The 27,217-nt window shown below is 43.0% G+C and overlaps 2 protein-coding genes across 3 annotated transcripts; both read right to left on the reverse strand.

Moving 5' to 3' along the window:
- Nucleotides 1-1,342: 1,342 nt before the first annotated feature.
- rlim (ring finger protein, LIM domain interacting) lies at nt 1,343-7,633 on the reverse strand. Of its 2 annotated transcripts, none has more exons than XM_053428558.1 (4): nt 7,443-7,633; nt 6,149-6,373; nt 5,010-5,117; nt 1,343-4,917 (listed from the first exon to the last, which is right to left on the reverse strand). In XM_053428558.1, the coding sequence occupies exons 2-4, from the start codon at nt 6,315-6,317 to the stop codon at nt 3,260-3,262; spliced, it is 1,935 nt and encodes a 644-aa protein (XP_053284533.1). In that variant the 5' UTR covers nt 6,318-6,373; nt 7,443-7,633; the 3' UTR covers nt 1,343-3,259. The 2 variants fall into 2 exon arrangements, with proteins under 2 accessions (XP_053284533.1, XP_053284532.1); XM_053428557.1 differs by having other exon boundaries at nt 6,149-6,376.
- A 5,864-nt stretch (nt 7,634-13,497) lies between these two features.
- Nucleotides 13,498-23,466, reverse strand: nexmifb (neurite extension and migration factor b). Its single transcript, XM_053429444.1, has 2 exons — nt 23,385-23,466; nt 13,498-17,774 (listed from the first exon to the last, which is right to left on the reverse strand). Exons 1-2 carry the CDS (start codon nt 23,464-23,466, stop codon nt 13,498-13,500), a joined length of 4,359 nt encoding a protein of 1,452 aa, XP_053285419.1.
- Nucleotides 23,467-27,217: the final 3,751 nt, after the last annotated feature.

Consider the following 27,217-nt stretch of genomic DNA (forward strand, 5'->3'; position numbering starts at 1 on the left):
GTAGATTCGTGCAGTAGTGAGGCCTCACCTGGTCTGTGCATGAAGTGGAAGTCAACCTGAGAAGCTAAACTTGAACGAGGACATTCAGAGGGGGACAGAGAGACAGCTCACCTTCAAAGTAAAAGTTCAGGAGGCCGAAGGTTTGATTTGATTAATGAGTAGTGAGTGACCCTTACTCATTGTGCTAGTTGATGGGAACAATATGTCATTCATTTGATCACCGAATATAAACTAGAAGGTTTTGCATGAATTTTCAGAATTATATTAAAAGAAATGTGTCCCACACTGTGATTCTTGTAAGGCATAAGAAAATTGTAATAGTAATAATTGGTGCATCTGTCTCCCCACAGGTGAACTACTTTGTTGTCAGTGATGAGCAAATCATTTCTCCTTCAAATGTCTTGTTTTATTGGATCAACCATCCACAACCCAGAGATATTCAGTTAATAACAGTTTTAACATTTTTGAAACTGGTACCTTTACGTTTTTTGGCAGTTTTTCCAGAGTTGATCGATCAGCTGTTCAATCAGAAATGTTCTGTCAACCAAATTATTGACTACTGTTGTAGCTCTTAGATATTACCTATATGAAATCCAATATATACTAAAACCAGGATTGCTCAACCCTTGAAAGTACCAACTATAAAATACAATTTCTAAAATTTCTAGGACTGCAAAGCAGCACTGAGCGGGCCCGAGCACATGCATTTTGAAGCGTTGCATTCGTTTGCCTTTTGCCTGAAAAAAATAAATAATTACAACAACTTAATTTTCACACTTATCAGTAGGTGGCGCTATGACCCTGAGGAAATATTGACATTGGAGCTGTTCAGGCTTGGACTCTGATCATGAGACAGCGCTTTGAGTTAGTTTGTATCTCCATCTTGTTGTGATGACACATCAATTTGAAGTTGATCTGATGTAAGCCTTGGGACAAATACCTCAAAGTAAAAATGTGGTAAATCGCCACTGAATGCAAAATAGCAGCCTTCCTGTTGCGTGCTTAAAATTGCACCTCCAGACCTTTTTGTTTGTCTGGTCATTTTACACCTGTGTATCGATTTTGTGAAGATTGGTCAATATGAATGTGTTCCAGGGGTCTCGGGGGGGGCACCGTTTAGCCATTTTACCACGCCCCTAAAAAATTCCTTCAGAATACTTAAATAAAAAATTAAAATTATAATAATCCTTACAATTTCAATAGGGCCTCACCGTTTGTCAGTGCCTGTCAGGCCCAAATTATAATCAATTCCTGCAACTAGAAAATTCTAAATCTTACACAATGGTTATTTCATGAAGGAGTAGTTATCCAACATCATAGAAAGAGGACGGGATGCATGATGGAAAGTTTGTAGCATAACAACTTTAATTCAGCGGTTAGTTTCTTTTAACACCCAGTTAACATACTGCACTGGGTGGGTCACAGAATAAGGCCAGAACTAAAGCATGGCCTGAGGGGGAACATACATTTCATTTACATGTTTATGGTTTTCAACAATGACCATGTCTTGCGTTCAAACTTTGTCCCGACAAGGGAGGTAATAATCGTGGTATAGACATCAAACAGTGAAACGAGAAACATGACAGGGTGGCATTAATAGTGATGCACTTTTCTTCCTTCAGCCAGTGTTCCTGTTCAACAGTGCTATTAAAACCTACAGAACTTCTACATAAAATAAAAAGAACTTCAACACATTTTTAAAACGTAATAAGTCCTCATTTAAGATTTTTAGCCTTTAACAACTGTTTTTAAGAATGGTATACATTTATATCATCGTTTGTAATCCACTACTTTCACTTTTGCCTTGTATTACACACTGATATGGAGCGTCTGCTCATGAGGCAGAGGGAAAGGACAGTGAGCCAAGCGTCCTGATTTCCAAGCGTATGAGACAGACAGACAACGATGTTCATTATTTTCAGACTATTTTTCAGAAAGTCTGACATCCGAAACAGTAGATTAATAACTTGTCAACTGTACGAGGCAGAGTTGAGGAGGCAGGTCTACGTTTCAGTTTGTTTCAATCTGCAAAAAACAAAAGCTGTGTAGACAACTTGTTTCATCAGATCATTCATAAACATAATCCCTGTTTGTGGCAAAATTAAGATTGAGAAAAGTAGTGAATGGATGTTGGCAAAAAATGATTGTAAAATCATACGGTTAAAAAGTAAAGGTCCTTTTACACAAGGGGCAAATAAGCAAAAGCAACTATATTTCAATTTCTCATATGGCATGCCTTAGTATATCTTTGAGATGGGGAAATTCACATGCCAACAACTTGATATCAAATCCAGTATCTACTACCAATATAAAGACGTACCGATCTGGCATGAATACTACTCAATCATTTTAATGATCAGGAATATGTTGTGAATCCAAATTAAACTTGTGCTCTGCAACAGTAATCTAGCTGGAGTCAACGTTCCCTTTATTATTATACAACAATGTTTTTTTTTATCAATACAAGTCACACAGAAGTTTCATGGTATAAGCCACTCCCAAAATATTAGTTTGTTTCTTTCAGGTGAGCGAAAAACAGAAAGAGAGAGAGAGAACAAGTCACACTGTAGATGTCAAACCAATTCATGTCCTACACCCTTTGGACATCACGATCTCTAAATAATTCTGATGTGTACACCGATATCACCTATTTGTTTTACACCAAATTTGGATGCTGTGATCGAGTAACTGAGGCCAACACTAACCTAATCTTCATCAGGTAATTTACAATCCAAAACCAATTCAATGATACAAAGTATGATTCAAAATTATTTATACAAGCTTATTTACAGCTAATACTTTGAATTGGTGTATCTACGACTTGTACCATTACCCAATTTATGGTATATAAAGGCGCCATTTAGGAGCTAATACAAAAGAAGTTGAAGTGCCTGAACTACCTGCAGGTGTGCAGCATTTAAAACCAGGGGATTCTTTATTAGATACAGATCTGCTTGTGCGCATTGTTTGGCGCAGTGCAAAAAACTGCTTGGTCACTACAGGTCGATTCAAACAACATGCATTGCTTGTGTCTAACTTTGGACTGCATTAATAATAGTCTTACTAGAGAGTGAAAATGTCCCAAGGACACTACATGGAGCACCCCGTATCAAACCTGCAACTGCATTATGATCAAACTCACAAATGGTATGAAGGAAATACATTTCAACAGTGGAGACACATTTCCTCAAGAGTCTCTCGTGGACATGGGATATTAGATTATTTAGGGTGAGGCAAAAGGCCTGTAGTCTGTTGTGAGCTACACCACACTCTCTCGGTTGGCTGACACCAGGACAGCCCTGCGGCAGATGGGGCAAGTTGAGTTTTCAGAGAGCCAGCGATCAATGCAGTGCACATGATACTCATGAGAGCAGGGTAGTTTACGTAGCTTGTTACCTTCTGCATACTCTGTTATGCAGACGCTGCAAGTTTTCAAGGCATCAGTCTCGCCAAAGTTGCGCATGGAGAGATTGTCAATCTGCTCTTTAGTAAGCCCTTGGGGCTGGTCCTCATCATCATCATTTAGAAGGAAGAAGTGGGCGAGTCGCAGGAAGGGCAGCGAGCTGGGCTCCTCTAAACTGATAGCTGGTCTAGGTCGAGCCCTGCCACCAGATGCCGGCGGAGCCGTGGCAAGTCCCTCAACCAAATCAGTCTCAACTGTCCGTGCTCTGACTCCAGCAGCTGCAGGCGGCTCATCAACATCGGCAGCAGGAGTCGAAACAGCAGCGGGAGTAGCTTCTGGGTTGTTGAGGGTTTCACCCAGATCCGAAGGTGTGCTGGCTCCACGGTTTGAATCTGAAGAGTCAGAGTCTGAATCCATGAGGTAGCCAAGTTCACCAAAACCAGTCATAATCTGTCTAATCATAGACTGGAGAGCCATTGATGTGGCCTCTCCCAAACCTGCATCAGAGATTCTTCGAATAGGGATGCGAATAGTGCTGACGTAGGTCCTCACACCAGCACGCTCAGAGCGTGAGAAAGTCCTACGAAATCCACCACGCTCACTTTCATAAAGAAATGTGTTGTTTGAGTTCTGGGAGCGTGAGCGGGTACGACTGGCAATGCTGTCTCTTTGCCGATATTCACCTGGACGCACACGACGCACCTGGAGATCTAGCATAATAGTAGGTGGACGGCGTCCTGCTGCACCAGCCTCTCCCCCAGCAGCCTCTCCTTCCTGAGCTTCAACATTTTGGACCTCTGGGACAGATTCGGCACTTGCCCTAGATGGCTGTACATCACTGTCAGCTATGCTTTGCCTCGAAAGAACATGCTGTCGAGTCCGTGAACTTCCCTCTACTTGAGGCAGAGGGGGAGAACTGGTAGCAGGGGTAGGGACTTGAGAGTTGGGAGCCGGACGTGGATTAGGGAGACCATCCAGCTGATCCAAGCTCAGAGGGGAACGGCTCCTGGCTGTACGCGCCCTTGTCCTTCGTGGTTCTGGACTTCTGCTACGGGGTCTCCTTTGACCTCTGCGTGGAGAAAGAGAAAGTGGGGGTTGTACTGGCAAGGCAGCAGGTGAGCTGGGAGATTCTTCTAAAATCTCTGGTGAAACAACCTCTTCTAGCTCAGGCTCTGGCTCCACAATGACAGCCAACTCCTCTACAACTGGTTCTTCCACCACTTCTGTCTCCATGGGGACCTGAGGTTCAGCACTGGCCACTACTTCTTGTTCTTGACCCTCTGGAGACTCCTGCTCCCCTTCGGCAGCTGCCTGCTGTTCGGCCAGGTTACGGTTGACGCTGATTTCAAGGCTGAAACGAAAATCGCCACTGTTTGGGTTGGTCTGGCTTACTGCCCGCCATGACTGGTTTCCGCGATGTCCAGTTCTGGTTGTATTGCCGGTGCGTCTCACTGTGTTTAGCCAGTCCAGGAGACTATCTCCACCGGCCGGATCCTCTGAGCTTTCTGGTTGTACTGAAACACAGCAGAAATAACAAGTGAGAAAACTTATCTGATTGTGACCGTAAATCACAGAGTCGAAAAAAAAAGCTAAATGTCAAACTTACCAGCTGGCTCTTCTCCAACGTCAGTACTAGGGGTGTTGTTATTTGGCTGGTCTGGACCATCTTTGATTTGCTGAAGTCTATTAAACAGCTCATCCTCCGTTACCTCTCCTTAAGGAAACATTACAAAACAGGACCAAAGTCTGGTATTAGAGAAAGAAAAAATACTTTCAGCGACCCACATGGTTACTTTCAAATTACATGTTTAACTCCTGTTCACAAATCTGACAGCCAGCTATTGCTGGGTGAGAAACAAGGGAGGTGGCTTGGAAGAATTGACAGTGGCACTTCCTATAATGAGAACACACATGTTCTGATACAGTGAAAGTGTTAAAATCGCTTGAGTGAAACTGTTCCACTATATATCTGGCAGGTAGGAGAACTATGATAAAACAAATGCAAAAATATTAAAAAGGTCTAAAAAAAGAAAAGAAAATGACCATGGTTTAATTTCTGTGATATGATGGCCCATAGATCTGTTTGGTTGTCTTTAAACACATCAACAGGACAATACTGAAAACCTCCAGACTTACCAGGGCATGTCACTGTCCATTCATTGCCCTCTCCTTGTAGGGTGCTCCGCTAAAGGACGTTCCAAACTTACATTCCCCCTGCCACTGTCCTGGGACAGAAACGGATTGTGGGTCTTCAGTAGTCTGTAGACTTTTGCATTTTGAGCAGTGACAAATCCAAAATGATATGCATCTATGATTTAATTTTATTGTTACGTCTCTTTCTACTGGGCAGGTATGAGTTGTGAGAATATGAAAGGATAACATTGATTTCATCAATAGGTAAAAAAAATTGTTTATATTTATTGAACTTCGGAGTAAGAGAAGATATAATGAGGAGGATGTATTTGTTTAAAGTGACAAGGAAATATATGTAAAACTATATAAAATATTAATGAATACTATCTCCTGCTCACAGCTGTTGAAACAATCTGTCAGGCATCCGACTTGTTTCATTCTAATTCAATCTGAATACCTACTAGGAATTGAATAACAATACCCAGCCCTACCTGTTTCTAAATGACACTAAAATACCCTTTGAGTTGCTTTAAAATCCGAAAAATGTCCATCACTCACCTAAAGATTACTTTTACAAACATTACTAGTGTACTCATATTGAATGCTTATTACCTGGGGTTCCTAACAGATTGTTGTCTCTCATGAGCCGATAGTCCTCATCACTGAGATTGTTGACAAACTGGTAGAAGGCCTCCTCCCTGTCCAGGCGGTCCAGCTGCCTTCTGCGCTGTGACTCCGGCTGGTCACTGCCACTCTGCTCCGAACTGTCAGACCCCTCCATTGACTCAGAAGGGAGGGAGATCGAGGGGACGTTCTCCAATCTTCAGCGAGATCCAGCTGCTGCATCAGAAACAACGACAGCTGTAGATCAACAATAGGCAGATGCACCGAGTACAATTGACTCTGGATCTACTCAAATTGTGTTAAAGTAGTTTGAGTGCTTCCCTTTTAGAAGGCAAAAAAAGAACTTCATAACCAAATACACATTTCTTTTAATTTAACATCTGTAAATGTGGTTTAGCATCAGCCAGTGAGAAAACTGGGGTCTAAACCCAGGGTCACATCCAACACAGAATCATAAGGGGAAATCCACCCAGTAACTAATGTTAACCTGTTTAAAATCCACTGACTAAAAAGTAAACCAAAGACTAACAACATATGCATCACTGGGTAGTTGAGACTGTGTTTACAGTGGCGTACAGTGGACTTTTCCTCAGCGTGTTAAACAAAAATGGCTGTGTAATATTCATAATTAAAGTGAATAGTTTGATATAGAGTGTGTTTCAGGATCCCTTCTGAAAACAGTATTGGTCAAAGTCGGGATAAAAACAAAATGGCATCATCTAGCTTAGCCTGCGTTAGCTAGCAGGACATTAGCATCGTACACGGTTGCTAACACTGTCCACTCTCATTATTGCTGACTGTACATGAGACCTGTATTTGTGGTGAGATTTAATCGAATATAAGAGTCTTAAAACAGCCTCATGAACTGACCAAACATCCTAATTGTGTAAAGCTCACAGACGCCGCTACAGTGAGTTAGCTTCCATGTTCACCCCTAGCCGAGTGGCTAACCTCATTCACTACCAATGAGAAACCCAGCGATAGCTAATAGTAGCTTAGCTAGTAACTTCTTGATGTGAGTCCCCGGTAACATTATCTTGACGTAAACACACATTTAGCACAAATATAGCTGATGTCAGGATACAATCGTGGCAATGTCCCAACTACAACACGAGGGTGTCATTATGAATACATCACAGCTAGCACCACCGCAAGCTAACTTAGCAGACGATGTCAATTAATGACGTTACGGGCATAGCGTTAGCAACAAACAGCTAAAAGTAGCTAGCGGATGAAAATAAAGGCCATCAGGATGGATACACCTCTGACACCGATGCTCTACCTGTTCACTGATGTTCGGATGTGATCGTACAGCCCAGTTGTTCCTCTGCCACTCTATGAAAAACGCTCGAATGTTGAGCTAAGTGCGATTTCAGGATTCCATTTTCTTTCTTTTCGAAAAGCTTCAATGATCTTCCGGAAACCGACGAAATCCACACGTACTTTCCCCCGGGTTCAGTCTGGCAGGCAGACACGGGCACGGCACCAATGCCGACTCATGAACTCAGGCTGAGCTGTCTGAGCGGCGGCCAATCACAGCGAGGGAGGCGGGCCGAGCCAGTTCACTGTGTCTGCCTGACAGACACCACGCAGGGCAAAACAATACAAAGATGTATTCTCATAAAAGCGTCAGAAAGAAAAGGATGTTTGTTTTGGACGGTGCGACTCTGCTCAGCTATAGCGCCACGACGCGGCTGCAAATATAAATACTCCTACTTTCTGCAGAATCAGCCTGGAAGACAAATATCTGTAAACACCAGTGTCCTTAAATGGCCAACGTACATCGTCGTTCCATTGCTTTAACAATACCATCTGTCTTATGAACCTAATTATGTCTGGTATTTATCCAGTAGAGTCCAATGATTTATGTCACATCATAAACTGCAGCAATTATATTATAAGTATTATAAAGTAGCCAATTATATCATTATCATAGTAGTATTTAGTCATTTTTTGACATTTTGTGGTACAGTATATTCAAAATTAAATAAAATATGAATATGATAATGGTATAGAGGAAATATCTGAGTCTCATTATTAGATGGCAATGGAAGAAGTGCAATAGTTAAAATCAAATTAATACTATTTCTGCATCCTAAATGTTTTATTTAATCTCACACTCTCAAACTAGTGGTGTTAATGAATCAATGTCCCCTGATACATCTTCAAAAGAGATGCACTTCATTTAAAGCGTCTTCTCTTGCTTAACGTGCATGTTCATGGAAAGGCAATTTAATAAGGTAAACAAAAAAATTAAATAAAATAAATGTGTAAGGTCCTAAATTGATTAACCCCCAAAATGTTGGACAGAATTTTGGGAGATCATCCTAAAATGTATAAATAAAAAAGCTACACTCCAAATCTATCTCTTGTCAAATCAAGAAGTTAAATTAATTGAAAGGACAGTTTAGTGCAAAAAACGACTTTCTTCAAAGTTCAACTTCCAATAGTTTCAACAATGAATAGAAATGTTCCAGAAATTATATATTTTCAAAAATTTTGCGACTATACAATTAGCAATGTGATGATTCTTTGTCAGTTGTTGCAGCAACATGTATTGTTATTTTCAAATAATAATTTAGGTATCAGGACAAAGGAAATCTGTATCTGAGATTAGCATATGCATAATACAGCATGGGACATTTTATATTTGTAAAGACATATTGAATTAAATGAATTAAATTGGGATATCAATTTCAATTTACAAACACTATCACATAGTTTTGTTAATTCTCACACAAAAACAAATGTTGCGGTCAAACTAGGTCCCAACATCCAACTCATCTTTAGAATTGGAGGGAGAAGCACTGCAGGCTTTTAACAGGCCCTGGAAGTTTGAGTGGGTGGAGGTAGGACAGTATTGATACATCAGCATGTCAGTAGAGACACAGTCGTGACCCCTGAGCTGTGGTGGGGGGGCAACTGCTCACAGGCTGTTTTTAAACTAAACCCGCAAAAAATTTACCTTGTAACTACAGTTGCAGCAATCACATAGATGTTTTCATGAAAATGTCCTAATTCCCCAATTTAATTAACACCCAGAAATACATAACCTTTCAGTGAAACCACAAGAGGCTAATGGCCGGGGGTTGAAAACCTCAGTAGTGCCTTAAAGCTATTGTACTAAGATATTACTACACTTCAATATTACTGCATTTTACACATCACATTTGCCTAAAAAGCTTTGGATGTAAATGCATGTTTTTCTTCTAATGTGCAAGCCAAACAAAAATGTGTTTGAGTAATTGTGTTAGGTTCTCGTGATTTGACTCAATAAGTAACTATGTGTCTTCTGTACAAAACACTGCAGATATAGACGCACAGATTCTATTTAAGTGTTACATTTCTCACTAATGATAAATAAACAAATGTATAAACAACTCTTCTACTGAGAGAGTCGCCTACGACTCTTAATGCAACGTGAACGCACACTGACAAAACAACTCGGAACAAACATAATAACCACAGGTGCACCTCATCCATCGCTGTAGACGATCCGTCTTATAATTTGCCTTCTCCCTTATCTGCTATGGGTGACTAGGGAACAAAAACAATGTTAATACCACCTGACAAATTTGGAGGCATACATCACAGGATCTGTTTATGGTCTGAGACAGTATCTCCAGCTCCAATTAAGCATGCCAGAATGAGTTGCAGTGTGGACCACTGCAGCCCAGCTCAGAGTTATGGATGAGCAGTCACTCCAGCAATGCCGGGGCCTGAGTGCTAATTAGATATGACATTAAAATAACATGAGCCAAAGCCAGACTTCCACTGTAACAAATAGGGACAGGCTAATTGGAATTGTTGAAGTTGTATTTATGTTTACACGTTTTGTGAAAAGACGAAGCACCGAATACAGCAGATTATATTCTTCCATATTCCTATCGCTGTGGCAGAGGGAGTGTATGATATGCCACTTACACCTCACTCCAGAAATCTCAGTTAGCGGTTTGTAATATTAATTTAGCATTTTGTAGGATTAATTGTTATTTTGAATGGATAAAATTTGTTTTCAAAGGAGCTAATAGTATGGAGATTTTATGCCGTAGTTACTGGCTACAGCAAGTCGTGGGCGGTAAAAAACACAACCCAACTCTCTTCAGAAAGCAGCATTCAAAATCTTATTTTAATTTGTATATTTACTCCATAAACATTATTACAAAACTCAGCAAGTTACCAATATTACATTATCACCATACAGGCTTGATCACAAATATTTAAAACCTTTGCAACAGTTACAACGAAACAAAAAACAAAATAATGCTCAAATAATTTACATGAAAATCTATAAAACAGCAAATTGTTCACAAATTATATTTTTTTCTGAGTTTTCATGTTTTTTTTCTTTGCTTATTTGTGTTTTGCACAGTAACACAACACTCTCACAACAAGATCATGGTCTTATTACAAAACTCCCAACAAAATGTAAATATTTCTAGTTTTCTGTTGATACTTTCATATTTTGGTTTTTAAAACCAGAAACTTGTCATTGTATATCCTTTCCACTGCCCACAGAGGCGCATAAAAGGTTACTCACACACACAAATACTTCACAGCACTTTCTAAGAAAAATATACACTTACAAAATATGTTACAAATTGGCACACAAAAAATATACAAGATTTTGTAGTGTCAAGAGTTCATTAAGATTCCTTCTGGTAACAACTCTAGACAGTATATATAAAGCTCGGTAATCTTTTAATGAAAAGAGCAAAAGTAATTCCAATCATTGTCAAAGAATCATGAAGTGAATACATCAAACATAACAGTATAATATACATTCATAAAGAGGGTTAGGTACCTAATCTATTTTGCATTTCTTTTTTTGTTAACTCTGGGAAAAAAAAAAAAAAAAACAAAGACAAAAAAAGAGAAATAAAAGGAAAGAACGGAAATAATTGTCAGCTTTCTTAGCACCATTAACATGAGGCAGCTCAACAGTGGCACATTTTGAAAACAAACAAAGAGAAAAAACTATGAACTCAGAGAAGTACATTCAATTTGACAATAGGCAGAAATGAGAGAAGGCAGACTAAATGGGCGTGCAGCCCATGGAGCTTCCCATCAGCAGCTTGTCTTGGTCCTAACCCTGATACACTGGAGAAAAGAAACAAAGGATCATGGCAGAGAAGAGAGAGAGAAGAGACAGAGAAAGATTGATTATGAATGCTGCCATATGCAAGCAATCAGTTACCATCACGTGTGCATCAGAATTACCATATCCAGTGTAACAAAGGCTGTTTTTAAATTAAGATTCAGTTTGTCTGCATATCTCCACGCAGTCTCATGTTATACTGCTATATTTGTTAAATAATACTTAGCTTTCAAAGATAAAATATAAGCCTATTGTTTAAGTGTATACTTGTAAAACCAGGTGACATTTTTATCTTATAAAAACACTTTATGGCAGATTAAACATGATTGTAAACTCCATTTTAAGTTGGATTTATTTCTGGGCAGTGTTGAGGTGGTCGATCCCCCAAGTTATTAATATAAATGGTGCAGGAATCCACTAGATCAGATCGTACCGATAGATTTCTATTTTCAGAATTTTCTCCTTTATTGGCCTTGACTTTGACAATATTTTCTGCCAAATTTGTGATTATGATTATAAAAGACAACACAGAAAGGAAAGGTACCTTCAAAATTAGGTTAATTTACACATTATGAGACAGAATGGTCCAAAATAACCAGAGAAACAACTTATTGAGTATGGCAGCGTTAAGAAATAAATTACATGAGAATGTCAAGAAAAAATTACTGTTTAAATTACCGTCTCAGGTAAGATAGAAGTAAGATTCCCAAGTGGAGCTAAATACATGCTTTCCTTCATTTACAAGATTACTGATTCCATTTGTACTGAAAACTGCTTTCACATTCACATTAAATCTAACTGCAAAAATGTAATATCCATTCATGACTGATGCGTGCATCAGAATCTCAATGAGTAATAAACCACCTTGAATTTCCAGTACAAAATAGGTATTCAGTGAGGCGCTGCCTCTGACAAATGACAATAATTTCCTAGCTTACCCTCAAACATCTGCACTACACTCTCCTGTAGTTCTCCTTGGTCCAGAGAAAGCTCATTTGAACATCTCTTTTTTCATCTTCTTCCTCTACAGTAGCCTTCAGAGCACATCTCCCCTTTGTCTCTCTTTTGTTGCTTCTCAGTGCCAGGCGATGTTGAGGTAAATTGAATTTGGCAAACAAAGTGGGGGAAACGAGGAGAATTCAGAGTCTTTCTGATTTGGTTTAGTGAGTGGTGGTGTACCACTGCCAGCTGTTGGTGCCTTTCATCGGAGGAGAGAGAAAAGTCCCAAATAAAGAATTCCTGTAGTGGCAAGTCTCTGTAAGGAGTCTCCAGCCCGAGCAGCCAATATTCCAATGGATAGAAAAGAGGAACAGCCAATATTCACACATATATAAGAGGTCATTTACACAGCATTGTTACTTTTGGCACATTGATTTTAAGATTATAATCATCTTTTTTTGCAAATATTGCATGTCCCTGTACAACAACATTGACAAAAATACTCTGAGGGTGGAGCTTTTGTGAATTTGCAAGGCGTAAAAATGTAAATTTAGACAACCAGTTCCTCTAAACCCCAGACGAAAAAGAATAACAGGAATAAATGGGGAGTCATTCCCACCTTGAGGGAAAAAAACCTTGTCTGATATGTCGTCAATACAAAATGGTCCCATCTTGTGTTTTCAAGATGTCTTGGGCATACATAGGGCTCATTAATTGTAAGTTTCCCTCTTGAAATGAGCCAGGCAGTGTATGAAGGACAGCAACAACAGGACATCCATATTCTGCATACAAAAACAGATGAGGAGGGGTGCGTAGATGTCACTCAATGCATTTGTGTATATAGCTACATCTTTAGGGAAAAAGGGGGAATAAATACATAATTCAGGGGAGCTAGTTCTGCTGAGAAAATACAAAAACAAAATTTCTCAAAAAGGCGACAGAACTGTTTCAAGGCTTATTCTCTTTTTTTTTTTCAGACAAAAATATAACCAAAAACGACTATAAGAAGAACAAACAAAGCAGGAACAACAAAAGCAAGAAAAATGCAGCCATGGTCGTTTCAAATCTCATCAAGCTTGACACAATCACTCAATAGGTAGTTTGCAAAGTACAAGAAGTTTTTCATGCAGATATTAATTTCATCTTCGGGGGGTTAAAAGGAATTGGGAGTAGTCAGGGGGAACATAGTACTCATGCAGCTCTGGCATAGCGTCAGTGTAGGTATGCTTGGGAGGGAGGGCTGAGCAGGTAGTGGGAGGGAAAGTGAGAGGGGGGTGCAACAGCAGCTGATAACAAAATATTACCTCAGTTTCTCAAAAGAGGTCATCAGTGCTATGTCCTTATTTGGGTCCCTCTCACCTCGCTTCCCCTTCAGTGTCTCAATCCGAGGGAACTTTGCACTGGTCTTGTGGCGGTACAGCTTTTTGTGCGCAGGCCCAGGGTTAATAAAGTTGGGTTTATCAAACATGTTACAGCCCAGTGCTAGCTGAGGGAATAAGGGATGAGAGGGGTTGAATTTGGCCTGGTTTTTTCCTCCCTTTCCCCCAGCCTTTCGGCCTCTCCCAGCCCCTGTGAGCGCAGCTCCTTTTTTCTTCAGGTCCGCTTCTGTGCCTGCCAAGATTTTGAGGGTCTTTAGGTTGAGGCTATTGGCCTCGGAGGGCATACAGGCCTCCGACATGGGATTCCACAGTGGCTCAATGGAGGCCATCATGAACCTTTGGACCTCAGCCATGCCAGAGACAATGTTTGACAGGATATTGGAGGGCTCCTCAAATTCTCTCTGGTCGTCCCCCACCAGATTGTTGCTCTCTGACCAGCCGCTGCCAGACCAGTCCCCAGTGGTGCTACTGTCAGTCAGGCCCGTGGCACAACCACCTGCCTGGTTCTTTGCTGCCTTACCCTCTAACATAGCCTTTATCTTTTTAGTGGAACGTGAGTTCTGTTTGGGCGTCTTTACCTTTTCTGACTTGGGAGCTCTGGGAGCCCTGACTTTCTTTGGGCTCTGTCCTGCAGCTGTCTGTTTGCAATTGCCTTTCCTCTTAGACTTTATGCTTTTCGCTCCAGTCAGCATCTCACCAGTCTGTTCATCAAATTCTGTAACACCCAGCTCCTTTTTATCTATACATAACACATTCTGATTGTTGAAGTTGTGCAGTGGAAACTGGCTGTCTTCCACCGTGTATGCGTTTGCTGTGTGCTCTTGTTGCTGTATAACATCACAGTTCCACTTTACTTCCCTATTGCAGTCCATGGTCATATCATTAACATCCTGGTATTCTCCAACATTCCCCGATATCTTCATCTCACGCCCCACCACCTGCGGGGACAGGTTGGGGGTCTCAGGAGGCGACAGTTCTGACAATGATGAGTGTCTGAACTTGTCAGGGGTAAAGTTGGAGATATCCAGTAGGTCTGAGGACTCCCTGAGTGGGGTAAGGGCATCCACACTCTGCTGAATCACCACTTTTGGACTGCAATGAGCTAAGAAGCTGTCTCGGCCCTCCTCCTCACCCTCTCGCTCACAAGACTTGAGGCTGAGGGAGCTGTAATTGCTAGAGGAGGCTGACAGAGAGCCCACTGAGTCATAGCTGACGAGCCTGCCATTGTCTGTGCACAAGGACCCTCTCTGGTATTGCACCTGGCCGTCCACACAGGCAGACTGACACACTTGCACATCTACCCCGGGCTGCAGCCCAGCCTCAGTCAGGTAGCTCTTGTCATAAAGCAGCCTGTCAGCCTCAGGGCTCAGCTGGCTGTAGTTAGACACTGGCAGGTTTTCGGTCAGGGGCACGGCACCTGGGAAGTTGTTGGGTAAGATGGGAGTCTCAGGGGTCTCGGGCCCAAAGCTCTGGCTGTGACTTGCGCAGAGTTGCTGGTGCCACATCTGGGGGAAGCTGGGGCAGTTCTGGGGGGACTGCTGGAGCTCGGACTCAGAAGGAGGCGAGAGGACGCAGCTCTGAGCGAGCTGCAGAGAAGAAAACTGTTTCTCCTCCAGGGATAGCCCCAGAGGATACTGCTGCCTAGAGGGCTGCTGGGGGAAATAGGAGATAGCTGCTCCGCCAGAGGAGTCTGTAGCATCTAACAGGGTCTGCAGGTAGCCTCCCGGGATGACAGGGACACCCGCCTCCTCTGAGGAAGGAGCTTTATCAGGAGAGCAGGTGGACGTAACAAAGGAGAATTTCTCCTCAGATGTTTGAGCAGGGGTGGTATTGTCGGAAAAATGGGGTTTGACTGTAGTTGAGCTAATGCCTGCCTCTTCTAACCCAGCAGTCGGGTTCTCAATCTGTAGCGCAGCTACACAGGCATCCGTTTCATTTGTCACACTCCTCCCCTCCTCTCCTTCTGCCTCTTTAATTTTCTTGCTCCTCAGCCTTGCTTCGCTTTTGAATTTCCTTATCCTGACTGTTTTATTTCCTCCCAATCTCCTCCCCTCCCTCTCCTCCCTCTCCTGGGAGCGGCTCTTGGCTGTGACTGCGTGCGTGATGGAGTTTGTGTCTAATGTGACTGGGAGGCCTGGAGCTGCTATTATTCCCCCTACCATGGGGGTGGCCTCCTCTTTAGTGACACCTCCCTGGCCCTGATCAGAGAGAGCAGAGCCCTGTGCTGTTGCTGATTGTTCCACAGCATGAATCCTCTGAACCTTAAGCCTGTTTGCAATCTTGTATTTCCTTTTGGGATGACTAGAATTAAAAGGGCGATGATGGCGTCCGTTTAGATGAAAACTGCGTTGTTTTTTATCTCTGGCAACCAGCTTAAGCTGTTCCTGTCTCTCTCTTTGCCTCTCTTGCCAGAAATCCTTCAGAGGAGCCAGTTTCTCATATTTGCTAACTGTGTCTGTGTTTAGGCTCACAGTAGCATCCAAAGGGTCTAACTTTCCCAGTTTCACTGACATGAGTCTCTCTCCTTTAAACCTGTTGATGATGATGTACTTGATGACCACGGGTGGTTCCTTGCGACAGGATTTCCGTCGTTTTTTGGGGCACCAGTCCACATCCTCCTCCTCTTTCTGACCAGCAGGAGCTTTTTCCTTTTTCTCAGCATTCTTCTCACTCTCGAGCGAGTCAACATCATATAAGTAATCATCGCTGTATCTAACCTTTCTCTTGGAGCGTAAACCATAGTTCAGTGGGTTGGAGGGGCTGAGGAATCTTTTTGAGTGGCCCTTTTTAAATTTGCCCTCCTGCAGAGTGTCTGAGGAGGAGCCCGTGCAGGAGCTGTCATCACTGAATTCTCCCGACTCCTCCGTGGAATTGAAGTCCATTAAGTAATTGACTTTTGGAGTAGACATGGGTGAACCCTGGGAGCCGTCGAGAGGGCTCCTACCACTGCAGTCCCCAGCTTTTCTTTCCTGTCCGGTCTCCAGGATGAGCTCATCAGTTTTGGGCTGAAGCTCCTCAGCACTCCTCCTCAGGACGCCCACTCCTTCCTCTTTCTTGGCACAGTTAGCCAGGACACTGGGGAAGAAGTTGAACTGTGTCTCCTCCTGGAGCACATTTGTTTTCTCCCTCATGTTGTCCTGGAAAGACTCATAACGAATCTTCAGCGAACAGACATCACTGCTTAAAGTTGAATCATCATCTTCATCATCAAAGAGGTTGTCGACGTCGTCCTCAGAGAAGAGGTTGACTGACAGTTCATTCTTAGAACAAAGGTCCAGCAGTTCCATCTTACTTTCGCTGATGAAGGACTCAAAGTAGCCCCAGTCCTGGCCGGCATTAGCCAACAGAACCTCCTCTCCGCTCACTTTGTCCAGCAACAGTCCCTCATACAAGTTCTTAGTTGTTGCATCATCCTCTGCATCATCACAATCCTCTGTTGTTTTGTTTCCATCCACTCTCTTGCCCTCACCTGGGGCTTTCGGCAGAGGAAAGCTTAGTAGCTGGTCAGAGAGTAGCTGTTCTCCAAAGTGACTCACTGCCTCTCCTGCATGACTCAGGCACTGGATGCTGATGTTGTTAATGTCTGAGAAGTCCTCTCGGCTTACATCCCCTATCCTTACACTTAGCCCAGTCTCTGTGTCTGGGTTAGTGTCAGGGTCATGCGGTGGGTTCTGGATGGAATTGGGGTCAGTAGCATCACAGGTTTCAATGAAGCAGCCAAGGCAGGTGCGTGAAGGCTGAAGAAGACACTCCTCTGTCAGGGCAGACACAGTGCCAGACTCCATCATTGTGGCCGACAGTGGAAGGGCAATGGGCAGCGGATGAGGAGTCTTCTCGGCGTCTCCCGCTGAGCCCCAGGAATTCACAGCGGGAGTGGGAAGTGAAGTGGGAGTGGGAGTGTGGGGAATTTGGGGGACTACAGTGGTAGAGTCATTGGAGGAAGGGCAGGGGGCTGCTGTCAGGTCAAGAGAGGGGTCAGTGCAAATGGGCAGGGGCAGTGGCAGGGGCAGTGGCAGGGGCAGGGGGAGGGGCAGGGGCAGGGCCAGGGACAGGGCCAGGGTTGGTGGTGTAGGTGCGGTCCTCTGGTGTGTTGGACTGGCCTGCTGTGACGTCTCTGCAGCAGGTCGGGGTGAGGATGGAGGGAGAGCAGCATCAACGAGCCCGCACAGACTCAGGTCAGCATTCTGCTCACATGCCCCTGAGGGAAAAAATAAGAAAAGATCTCAATTCCTTCACGTCTTTGAACCATAAGTCAGAAGTTAAATTACATTGTTTTTGTTCTGTAGCTACACTGACATTCCTTCTGGGTTGCTGAAATGCAATTACAGTAAATTAACCCCCCAGAGCTCAAAGTGTCATTTTGTGATGCCAGCTTTAAACATTAATAAGTCAGTTTTGGTATTAGATTCAGTAAGAGGTATTAGCAATGTCAAGTTGGGTAATGACAACTTCTTACCCATTACAGTTTGATTTTCAGATGTGAAAGTCGAGACTGTGAAAAAGCTCACACGGCCATTATAAATTCACACCAAATTAGCTGTGGCTCAGGAGATAGAGCGGGTCGTCCACTAAGCATAAATTCAGCAGTTCGATCCCCCTTATTTATACCCCTGACGCCTGTGCTAGCACTGGATGATGTATGGGAAAGGGCGGATAACAAAACTGTATTGAAAAGCGTTTTTGAGTGGTCATCTAGAACAGAACTGTATAAATACAGACCCATGAATCTCACACATCCTGTTAACACGTGAGAGTGCTAAAGAGCTGCTAGAAGTTCAGCAACATTCAACAAAATCATTAGCTCTGTGATGTGCTTAGAGGCGCAGCACTGCAGCATTCTCTGAAACAGAACCTCCTGAAAAGTGGGCCTCATCCACGAGTGTAGAGCTGCTTTCAGACATGCACGGAACTCTGAATATTAGAAATGATCCAGAGGGGCTGTGAGAATGTGAGAATGTGAGCCAGTTGCTGCGAAGCATCTCTGGACCTGCCGGCCTTCTGGTAAACACAGGAGAATGTCCTGGTGACCCCTTGTGAGAATATGGCAGGATATTGTCTAAAGAATTCTCAGCAAACAGGAAGCGTTGATGACGTTTCTAAAATGATACAGAAACAAATGCGATGAATATAAAAAACTCAGAATGAGCAAGAGGAAGAAGATGCTGAAGAAAATGACAACATGGAAAGACAATGAGACATAAGAGATTTTGGTGATGGGGATTTTGTCCGATCTGGACAATCTCCTGCTGCATTCTTTGTACGGTTTGTGAGAGATAAAGATAAAAGTGATCAGATTCGTTCCTTTGATTGTACAATTATGTAACAGTTATTTCAATAGATAAAAGTTGTTTGAATTATTATCTGTTAAATAAAACTCTCATCCATGGAGAGAGTTGAAAAAGTCACTTCTAAAGTAGCGAACTAAAAATAATGTTAGCAAAGAAATCAACTGCTTGATAAAATCAATATACAACAACAGCACTGCAGTATTGTATATTTTTCCTCACCGACACAAGAGCAGTAGATTAAAGTAATGCAGTCATATTGCTTTACCTCCCCCTCCTTTTAGCTTTTCATCTATGGAGACGCAGATGCAGCTCTTCTCTTTAGGCAACAAGACACCCCAAATCAACACAGGTTTCCAGCAACAAGCAGTGATGGCTAAAAGTGAAAGGTGATTTTGAAGAGGTCGATTGGGACGAGGTTTTAATCAGTTGAAGACATCCATCTGATGAGTAACAATCAAAACCCACAGAAGTGGGCTTGTAGCAGCAGGCAGATAGCTTTGTTTGCTCTGCATAATTAGATGACAGCAGAGGAGGCAGGTACGTACACATGGGACACGACAGGCCCATATGTTGGAGACTGTATAACCAATATCATCTACACCTGCCTCCCGCTACAGTCCCAAGCTGCTGCCTCACACATATTCTTTAAAACCATGCCAGAAAAAAAATTTTTAACTGAAAAACAAACCACAGCAGTTAATATGTTCAATGAGGTTAACTAGCAAATTCCCCCCATTTTAGAATAAATCCGCCTAATCATTGCTGAGGTAATGATACATTCTTGAGGGGAGTACAGCTTAAAAAAGAGTATTCAACATGGCTATATTATTGGTGGTGAGTAAATCTCTAAACATGGTGATGATTCGAGAGCGATTTGACGAGGTAATTAAATTCCTGAGAGCGGGTCTCTGTGGGTTTTGCGGCCTGCAGACGCACTGGTTCAACCCTGAACGCCTACTAAAAGCAAAGAACTTTGCTACTGTCATCCCTAATGAAGAAAACCTTCCCTCTTGCTCTCGGGAAACTGTTACAGCAGGGACGTGTCAGAGGCTGCAGAAGCAACACTGCGAGGCGGCTGCCATCGGTTCCCTTCAATCTGCGAGCCGAAATGACCTCCGAGCAAAAACATGTTACTGACACATGTTCTCTGTGGCGAGCCGGGACAGATATCCTATTCCACATTGGGTATACCGGCTTCACTGCATTGTGGGGCATGAGTGTAAACATTGCTACAATTACTAATAATTAATGAGATTTCCGGTATCTGAGTACCTAAAATCTACCAGTTCTCATATGAGACAAATATAAAGAATTGATAACTTCTCTTTCATTAACTCTACAAAAAAAGCATAGATGGACATAGATGGAGTAAGAGAAATAAAAAAAATGGGAGAAATTAACCGCCCCATGCTTGCATGAAACCTAAGCTGCCTCCTAATGTTGCCAAAAGATTGTTCAAAATCTGTGAAACATTAAACTCATATTGAGAAATGTGTTTCCTCAGGGTTTATAATGGATTAACAATCTATCCTATCCCATGTGTGCGTGCATGCAATTTTTCTGCCGTGTGTGTGTGTGTGTGTGTGTGTGAGATAGAGTGCGAGTATTGGCTGGGGGGTATAGTGTTATCGAGAGGCCATCTGTCTCCAGCTGGACCATTAGCTCTTCAGCTGTTCAGAATGTGCCACAGATCAGTCAGTCAGACAGGTACACAACCACAAACACACACATACACACTAGCACTCACAGCGATGACTGTAGCTGACAAATTGAGTTTGACATTGGAGGTCAAAGGGGGAACGGCAGCCTCATATTAACTGATACAGTACAGCATAATGTCACCCTGACAAATGCAAACAAGATAAACATTCAAAACTCTCACTGCTGCCAGATTTCAATATCTTAGCGTACAGAAAAAAGCAGCTCATGTGCTAATAAATGGAAAACAAGCTTCATATACTGAGGCTGTCGCACCTTGTTTAGCCCATTGAGACAAATTGTGATTCGTGAATAGGGGCTATACCAATAACATTGATTGATTGATTTACTTTGAGATCGCTCTAACACTTTTCAAGTTTCATAAGTGTGTTATCAGAAGACGTGCTCCTCGAATAGAAAGCGAGCCTGGATGTCACACAGCTCATGAAAGCTGGCATGGGCATCCACCAGTGAACATATGGAAGGACACCAGCCGCTGGCAGGTGGTGGTGATCTGCTGATCCCCAGCTCTGCCAAGTCCAGCCATGCTAGACAGCCTGACCACAGCCAAACTAGCCCAGACCAGTTAGCGCTCGGAGCTCTCACCCCCTCCCCCCAACACACCCCAACACCCCCCCATTCTCCAGCCATGATACTCGGGCCTCCGTCCACCTGAGGTAAGCAGTCCTGTGCCAGGCGGCGCCTGCAGTGAGGTGCCTGCAGGGAGACGAGTCCATGTGGAGGGACATGGTCATGGGCATGGGGAGAGAGACAAGTTGGCGACTGTGGCCTCATCTATTAGTGTGTCAGACGCCACGCATGCACTCACAGCCACACGTGCTCATATGCACGTATTCATACTTTTTCCTCTCATCACTATCTTAATAAGACAAACATAGAAAAGAACACTGTAAGAAATGTCTATGATCTGCCTCTGCTACTCACAAGATAAAATCCATATTTCCATGCCATGTGGTGGAAAGAATTAAAAAGCTTTATAATAAGCATAATATAAAGTACAGTGCAAATGAAGACAGCTGACAGTCGCCTTTTTCTCCTTTTAATGGCTTTCTGAAATCATTCCTCTTTCTTCATTCCCATCCCCTCTCCATCCTGTCTTCCTCCCTTTTTCTGGTCGCTATCTCCTTCCCTTCCAACTTCCCTGCTCCTCATCCCTGTTACACGGAGGCTTTTTTCAGTGGCAAAATGCCGAGTTAGCCATTCTGCAGCTCAGCCACCCGGGGCATTCACTCATCCAGCTGGTGGCCCGGCCACAGAAGCCGCCTGCTACCTTTTGCTCCGTCTCAACTATAGGACAATTTGTGAATGGCGGCGTCTGCGGCGGTGGTTGTGGGGTAGAATCAATCCAGCCTGTACAGGATGTTCATAATAAGTGGTGAGTAACTGCAGCATGATTCATGGCCATCCTCCTCAGAGAGCTGCCCTATTCCTGCTCAATGGCGCCGCATTCACCGCTCTCTTTTCTGCTGCTCTCATTCTCCCTCCCTCTCTCTCCTTTCTCTTTCAGTGCCTCATAGGACCAGACTAGTGCTGGGGGATAATCTGTGTGATTCTCACAGTGGGAACCGGTCAGTCCCCACTGAGCCTGACCAGAGCTGAAACACTGAGATAACCCTCATCTAAGGATCAGTGGTGCTTGGCAGAGGTAAACTATAGGGGGCAGTAGGCAGTGGTTGAATGAGTCTTGGAAAATGCACAACAACAGTGAGGATTTTAGTCCAGTGAACAGAACGGACTGTACTGCAGATGTCACCGGGCTAACTTTAACTTTTTTACTCAGAGGCTTACATCATGGAGATATTAAGATGCATACTGAATTGAGGTGTTTCCTGTATATAGTTATAGTATATACATAGAATACTGCAACTTATTACTCTTCATTGAAATTATTCCAAATCAATATATAGAATGCATACCATTTGTATACTCATATTGATATTGTATTACATACCTGCCTATAAACTTATAACAGCCAATATATATGTATATATATATAAGTTTATTTCAATATAAGCTGCATAATGCGCAAATACAGAATGCGCAATAAATCCTCATCCCATCATCCTGCACACTGCAATTTACTCAAGTACAACTCTATAAATAAATAAAAAAAGTTATAGTATGTACATATTCTCTGTATTTTTATTTAATTTGATCCTTTATTCATATTTGTGGTCTACCTCATTCTGACTATCTGCTGCTGTAACAAGTGAATCTTCCTGATTTGGGATCAATAAATCTTATTTTTTCTTATCTTACACCGAAACCTTCATTTGTCTGTGCTAATAAACGTGAGTGAGTGCATGGGAAAAAATTAATTGCAGCTTCCTCTTTCACAATTTCACCTTTTTTATGCTAAAAGGTAGATTTCTGAGATGTGAAAGCATCAGGAGAGAGGATTAACAATAGCGTAAAAGGCTTCATCCAATGTTTCTTTTCCCTTTTTCCTTTAAAAAAAAAAAGACAGGATGTGTTTCACCTTCTCCTGTATCTCGTCAAAGAGCTTAAAAACTGAGAGTGAAAAGCTAATTCTAGACAGCTACTTCAAATTGCAGTTTCAGTTGAAGTTGTAAATCTGTTATAAAGCTTTCATTTATTCTAATGAATGATTGATTCAATTATTTTTCTCTTAGGTCAACACCTGAGTCTCAAATCATATTTAAAAAGAATTAAAAAGAAGAAATTGTATTTTCATCTTCGTGGCTTAATTAGAAAAAAGCCCTTATACGGGTTTAACGTCATGCTTTCAATCAAATACATTTATACATACACACATACTCTATAAAGTGAACAGTTTTCACCTGTGTTCTCCAATACGTTTGCATTCTCTGGTTCTGAAGTCTTCACAATCAATGTGAGACCGCTGTCTGTTAACACATCCATCAATACGACTCAGCGCTGCACCTCCTACGCATCATTTTGACTGTCCCACCTGTTGAAAGAGAGAGCCAGGGAGAAACAGAGGAGACGGGGGAGAGAGAGAGAGAAGAGACTTTAGCATGAAGGCAATCGTTAATGGGTGACTGCCACATGTCAAATGCGGAATAACATTAACAGAGTTAGATTTCATTACAACAAAGACAAAACACTAGACATGGAGACAAAGACACTGTTGCAGTAAAAGTAGAAAAAAACGTAATAGACGTAATAGAGCCATCAAACAAGCCCCCGTTGCACCAAACAATCGCTAACTTCTCCTGCGTATCACAGATTTGTGTCTAAAATTAATTCAAACTTTGTCAACCAAGAGAGTACACAAAGAATCATAGCCGAGATCACTATGGCAACTGTATGCCATACCATCCTATTTTAAGCTTCATTTAACATTTATAGCAGAGTTGTTAACCTATGCGAACCTTACATAGGCAGCTCTGAGCATATTTGTTTATTGTAATTAGCCGACTCCCTCCCTTCTGTGCACCTCAGCAGCATGAAAACCAACCCGGCTCAAAGAAGGGGGAGATTAAAGAGATGTGACTGAGGCGGTGACAGCAAACTGTGAACACTAACAATAGTTTTTACTGTAGCGAGTGATTGTGAAAGTGGGGGTGGGTATGATGGAGTGCATATGTGGCAGGATGCAGTGCAGGTACAATGTAATACAAAGCAACGCGTTAAAAGGCTGAGAGAGAGAAGAGGGGTTGAAGTTTGTCAGCCTGTTGAAATTGGGTGGGGTGGCACAGGAAAGGCAAAGCACATTAAACAAGTGTGATTCCTGAAATAATAATGATGCTACGAGCGACTATGGGCCCGTAAATGATGAAGATTTGATGCTGTGGCCTCCCGCCTGTTTATATTGTTTTCTTTCTTTCGGCTGCTGCAGTCCTTCTCTGAAGGAGTGGTGCTGCAGGATGACAAATGAGCCAGGGGAGGGGATCTAATAACATGATCTCCTTGTGGTGTGAAAGGGGTTGCTGGGAGATTAAGACAGACGGCAGACAATAAGACAAAGGTAGTGTGCGGCTGACTACAAACAACTGCCATCTCTTTCATCCTATTGCTTCTAAATGTCATTAGCTGCTCGCTGACCTGAGCGGGAGAGCTACCTGAAGGGAGCCCCTGCTTCAGCTTATAGTTGCAGACACACCGGCTCAGTGGGTAATTACCTCATGAGCCATCACATCTGCTCATGTGTGCAGCAGGTACAGGGACCCTGTAGATAGACCCAGCCGGAACCTGCTCTTCTCCTCACAGAGTGGCGCTATTACTCCTAAAGCCGGAACCTGACTAAGAGATGGTTTCTGAGGTCATGTTGTAGCATTTCAACACACTGGGAAACCGAAAGTCTACATCTGGCAATAAAGACATCTATTTTGACAAAGCATTAACTGGAATTGGATATCTCCTCCTGAACTGGCTGACCCAGATGAGCTCGGCCCGGCCTCATCAATGCAACAATCCCAAGGACTCAGAGAAACAACAGAGTCACAGCAGCACCCTATTAAAAATAGGCTGTAGCCACCGAGCAGTGTGTCACCGGAGTGGCAGTGACACAACACACAGCTGGGCCGCTGGTCAGGCTACAGAGGTCCTGCCAGAGCTCAGTGCCTAGAGCTGCTTGTGGATGTGTAGCAAGGTCTCTGCCTGTGTGTGTGTGTGTTTGTGTGTTTATGCCCGATTGCATGTGTGTTAGACAAAGCCCCAAGGCTGAGGATCCACAGCATCAGCATCCACTGGCAGAAGCTGCGCATACAATCACATGAGGAGAGAGATGGAGGGAGACGGCGAGAGAGAACGAAAGCCGGGAATTTCACAGCACTCCCAACACCCCCTCCCGCCAGCCAGCCCCAGCGCCTCAAATGTGTTTATTTTCCACATTATTCACGTTTCTCCTGTATGCTCCCCCTTCTCTTCCTCCCCTCACCATCTCCACCACTCTGTCAAGACCTGACGAGAGGCCATTTCAATAATGAAGATGGACTTACTGCAATAGAGAGTGCACATAAATTGGAGCTACAGCCAACAAGCATGTCCAATTTGCCAAGCGGTTAAGCCTGATGTCTGGGTGCAGCTTTAAGAGAGCGCCGCGGCTGCCATCAACGGGTTTGCGCCGACCTGATTCATCCATCCACATCATTAATACTTCACAGAGGGCACCACCATTTAACTCTGCTGCAGGAAACCGCTCTTTAAACACCACACATTAGGGCACGTAATCACTGTGCACTCATTTCTGGAGCATTCAGCAGGTGTAGGGAAATAGCTCGTACTTCTGACCCCTCCATTGTTCTTGCATGTGCGCCGGGTTCTTTGCACGGCGCGACAGTGAAACAGAGACAAAGAGCAGAGAGTGGGAAAAGCCAAACAAAGTAATTAGGATTTGATTTATCCTTTTAAGCCCTCCTCCACACACCATGTGTTAATGTGCAAGCTGGATAACAAGATAAGAACATGTTTACTCGTGCTATATGGAACTTATCAGCACCACAATCAAATTCCTGCAAGCCTCCTTCCGGGTACTCGTTTCACTGCATTTCTCTCCGATTCGATTGCATTTCTCTCCAATGAAGCGGCTGCAGGAGGGATGGCTGGAGTGGGATTGTGTGTAATAGTCGAAAATTCTAAGCAAGGTCTCACAGCAGTAGCATATGTAGGTACAAAAGGCTCATTGTGTCTACGTAGGGAGACAGTCAGGGGCCAGGGAAAAGATCCCCAACAGCCGAGCTCTCAAAGACGGCAGAGCGCCACAGGGAACACTGGTCCAAACAGACAGCGCTGAAATGGCGACTCCGCTTTTCAGCACAGGTATAGGGTTTCAGAGCAGGTCCACCGGTTGGCTGCAGATAGACTAAGTAATCTGCCTCACACGCACCTCACAGTAAGAGTGTTCAGCCTGTGAACTTTCAGCAGTACAAGAGAGAGAAGAACAGATCAAATAGATGCACAGGTGCCCAGTAAGTCTAATGGCAAAATCAACCTTTTTCCAGGAAATCTAAAGCTGCTTTCAGACGGACACCGAGCCCCGGAAAATCTCCTAACAGCCTGTATGAGGAGAGTTTCTCCTGCCAGCCCACCGGTAAAAGCTTCACAGTGAGCGAATGTTGATGACGACTCTAACATGCAGGACCAAAAGTGAAAAAAAAGAAAGAAAAGAAATACCTCATGTTGAAAAAGCATTGCCATACACAAAGAAGACACAAATAAACTCCAATATGTTCTAAGATGCCGAACCCCCCCTAATGGATGCTAATTCTAAGTCACTTTACATACATGAAAGCATGTAATGTAATGTAAAGCACAGTGTTAAGTTGTTTGTTTGAGTATTACACAAAGGCGGCAGAAAGCAAAAAAATGAACCCATTCCATATAAGCATGTCTTGAATGGGTACTGCACTGGTAATTATAAATATTCTAGAGCAGAACTTTATATAGTTGCATATAGCAGGTGGGAGCTTGTCCTTCAGCTTAAAGGTCAGGATTTATATATCTGGGAGGAAAACTTCCAGTGAAAAATACACAGCGAATGTGAAGGTCTGAGATCCTTATCGTAAGATAAAGTGTCTTTAATGTCGAGCACATTTTACTCATGCCGAGGTCTCTGAATTCAAATTTGTCTCCAATTGTGAGAAGGGTCATTTCTTCTACACCCATAGACAAGCTGCAGATTCAATGGCAGTACTATAATGGAGAGGGA

This window comes from Pleuronectes platessa, chromosome 8, assembly GCF_947347685.1.
Source record: "Pleuronectes platessa chromosome 8, fPlePla1.1, whole genome shotgun sequence".
Classification (NCBI taxonomy): domain Eukaryota; kingdom Metazoa; phylum Chordata; class Actinopteri; order Pleuronectiformes; family Pleuronectidae; genus Pleuronectes; species Pleuronectes platessa.

Coding starts and splice junctions, on each gene's coding strand:
- rlim (XM_053428558.1), bottom strand. CDS start 6,317: ATGGAGGGGTCTGACAGTTCGGAGCAGAGTGGCAGTGACCAGCCGGAG. Junction 5,118..6,148: donor CAATCTGTTAGGAACCCCAG/GTAATAAGCATT, acceptor TGTTTCCTTAAG/GAGAGGTAACGGAGGATGAG. Junction 4,918..5,009: donor CGTTGGAGAAGAGCCAGCTG/GTAAGTTTGACA, acceptor GCTGTGTTTCAG/TACAACCAGAAAGCTCAGAG.
- nexmifb (XM_053429444.1), bottom strand. CDS start 23,466: ATGGATGTGTTAACAGACAGCGGTCTCACATTGATTGTGAAGACTTCA. Junction 17,775..23,384: donor AAACGTATTGGAGAACACAG/GTGAAAACTGTT, acceptor TTTTTCCCTCAG/GGGCATGTGAGCAGAATGCT.